At 46.4% G+C, this 2,645-nt stretch overlaps 1 protein-coding gene across 1 annotated transcript in view; it reads left to right on the top strand.

The window, feature by feature from the left end:
• The window catches only part of LOC100474745 (lithostathine), a 179,288-nt gene extending 177,130 nt beyond the window's left edge, over positions 1-2,158 (top strand). Inside the window, exons 3-6 of the mRNA XM_034657280.1 lie at positions 433-551; positions 756-893; positions 1,508-1,634; positions 1,911-2,158. Coding sequence (XP_034513171.1) covers positions 433-551; positions 756-893; positions 1,508-1,634; positions 1,911-1,978 — 452 coding nt within the window. The 3' untranslated portion in view covers positions 1,979-2,158. The remainder of the gene's footprint in view (positions 1-432; positions 552-755; positions 894-1,507; positions 1,635-1,910) is intronic.
• The last annotated feature ends 487 nt before the right edge of the window (positions 2,159-2,645 follow it).

The raw sequence follows: 2,645 nt of genomic DNA, 5'->3' as shown, positions 1-2,645 counted from the left end.
ATCATCACTCCTTCCTTCAGGGTAACCAAGGGTGGCAGGCATCACAGTGGTCCACTAGCACTACAAGGAGGCCATTTCCATTTTGTCCCTGCACTCTAATTCATGTTGGTAGGTGAAAGAGGAAAAGTGTGACAGGTCAGTAATGAGAAATAGGGAAGGAGAATGAGGTCCCAGTGCAAGAATGGTTAGCCTAGATGGGGAAAGGTTGGCCTTTGAAGGGGAAGGATGAAAAGAAAAGAGAAGGTCCCTCATTTATTGGGGCTGGTTCAAGATAAAGAAATCCTGAAAGTGTTGGCAATGGGGAGAGGCAGTCAGGACTTTGGCATCACTTCCCCAAGCACTGGCCTAGGTCCCCTAGGTCACCTCCCTACACTGATCCCACTCTCCTATTCACTTCTTCCTTCTCTTCTCTTTTATTTCCTCCCACCCTAGGTGAAGACATCCAGAAGGATGTGCCTGCTCCACGGATCAGCTGTCCCAAAGGCTCCAAGGCTTATGCCTCCCACTGCTATGCCTTGTTTATGACACCAAAATCCTGGATGGATGCAGATGTGAGTACCTGGATTTTCAGTTAGGGGTTTTAAGAGAAGGTACATTTGAGACCTGAGGGGGTTGGTTCCATTCTCCAGAATTTCTTGGAGGCAAGACTGAACACCCATATCTTTTGCATGTATACCTCTTTCCCCCTGCCTCTGCTCTGCACTCCTCCCAGTGATGTCTCAGGCTGCCCTTGAGTCTCTGACTTTCCCACACAGATGGCCTGCCAGAAGAGGCCCTCAGGACACCTTGTGTCTGTGCTCAGTGGGGCTGAGGCATCCTTTGTGGCCTCCCTGGTCAAGAACAGTGTGAACACCTACCCAAATATCTGGATTGGGCTCCATGACCCCACAGAGGTATGGACTCATCTGCTCTTCATAACCTGTCAAGGTGCTATTGCCCCCCCAAGCCCACTCCCTATCCCCTGTCCCTGCCCAGTAAATGCCCTAGAGAGCCCTGGAGCTCACAGATCCTGGGGGACATAAGGGGGAAAGGGAGGGCTCTATAGCAGCTCAGCAGCTGAGTTCTCTGGAAGTCCCTTGTCTCCAGCTGAAGTTAATCTACCTCCTGTCATGCTTGTATACAATTTGCACGTGAGGCCTTGTAATTCAGTTCTCTGAGCTTCACAGAGTCTGCACGTATCGTGCCAAGGGAATCCTAAATGAATATAGGATCCATTTTTACTCTATAGAACAGAAAGTGTCTTTGAGGTTCAGGGGGTAATTACAGATGCATCACTAATTGTTGTTCAGTCAGTAACATGTTACTCTGATGCTTCTGTAGGTCTTTGTGATTACTGGTTTGGGAGTCTGCCACTAAGACCAAGGAGTTAGGAAGAGTTTCCCAGGGGAGAGCTCTAGCTCCAGGGCAACATCTAGATGAGCAGAGTAAATCTGGTGATGCTGGGGAGGGGTTCATGCAGGGAGAACTCTAATGGCCATTCAACCTCACCACACTCTATCCTCTATAGGGTTATGAGCCCAATGCAGGTGGATGGGAGTGGAGTAGTGATGATGTGCTGAATTACCTTGCCTGGGAGAAAGACCCCTCCACTATTGCAAACCCTGGCTATTGTGGGAGTCTGTCAAGAAGCACAGGTAAGTAACACAGGAGCTCCTTTCTGCCCGGAATTTTCCATCTTCTTTTTCCCCGTTTCTCAGCATGACCTTCAGAGAATCCTCAGGAAATATAGTGTTGGTTTGTCTTCCCCCATCCCTTCTCATCTCTCCTCTCTTTGAGCCTCCTTCCTCTGAACAGGACACTGGTGAGAATGAAAGAGAGGCTTTGGATCCTAGGCCAGAATCTGGGATGCCTCTCCCTTGGGTTCAAGAGCTGCACCAGCCACATCTACCTGATCTCCTTTGTCTCTCTAGGATATCTGAGATGGAAAGATTACAACTGTGGTATAAAGCTACCCTATGTTTGCAAGTTCAAGGACTAGGTCTGGGGAGACGTCAAGAGCCTGAGTTTTGCATACAGCTCATCATGGACATGGGACCAAGTGTAAAGACTACCCCCAATGGAAATATTCTCCTGTACTTCTAACTTGACCACCTCATTATGACCTTCCCTTCTCAGCCTCATTTTGAACTCCTCTGTGTCTTCCATAATTTAAGTTTCAAATGGCAAAATAAAAAGTAAAGAAATTTAGTCTGTAATTGCCTCTCTTGTGTGCTTCTGTCTCATAGAGAAACTCTGAGGAGGAAGAAGTGGTTGGGGGAGGAGACTCTGTGGGTCCTCTTTTTGGCCCATTTCACCCCGGTTTCTGGAAAAGTAACTAAATATGCATTGCTACCAGCACATTTGTGAGGAGGTGTTTCAATACTGTTCATGTAGGATTTGGGTTATGTACACTGTTCTCCAACACATTTTGCTGCACACAAATTCCTCTAGGTCTCTGATGGTATAGTACAAACAGTCTAGAGGTTCAGATGATGCTTAGAGCAGTACTTCCTAAACTATCAGAGTGACGGAAAATGAATAGGCAATTTTTGAAAAAAAGACTACAAATAAATCTAAACATTAAATGGATAAAACAGATCATTAAAATGGAGACCTAATTTTTTTTGTTATTAGTTTTGACAGACATATGAGTCATCTATCAAATT

This window comes from Ailuropoda melanoleuca, chromosome 4 (assembly GCF_002007445.2).
Source record: "Ailuropoda melanoleuca isolate Jingjing chromosome 4, ASM200744v2, whole genome shotgun sequence".
Classification (NCBI taxonomy): Eukaryota; Metazoa; Chordata; class Mammalia; order Carnivora; family Ursidae; genus Ailuropoda; species Ailuropoda melanoleuca.
This window is presented reverse-complemented; position numbering and strand designations above follow the sequence as displayed.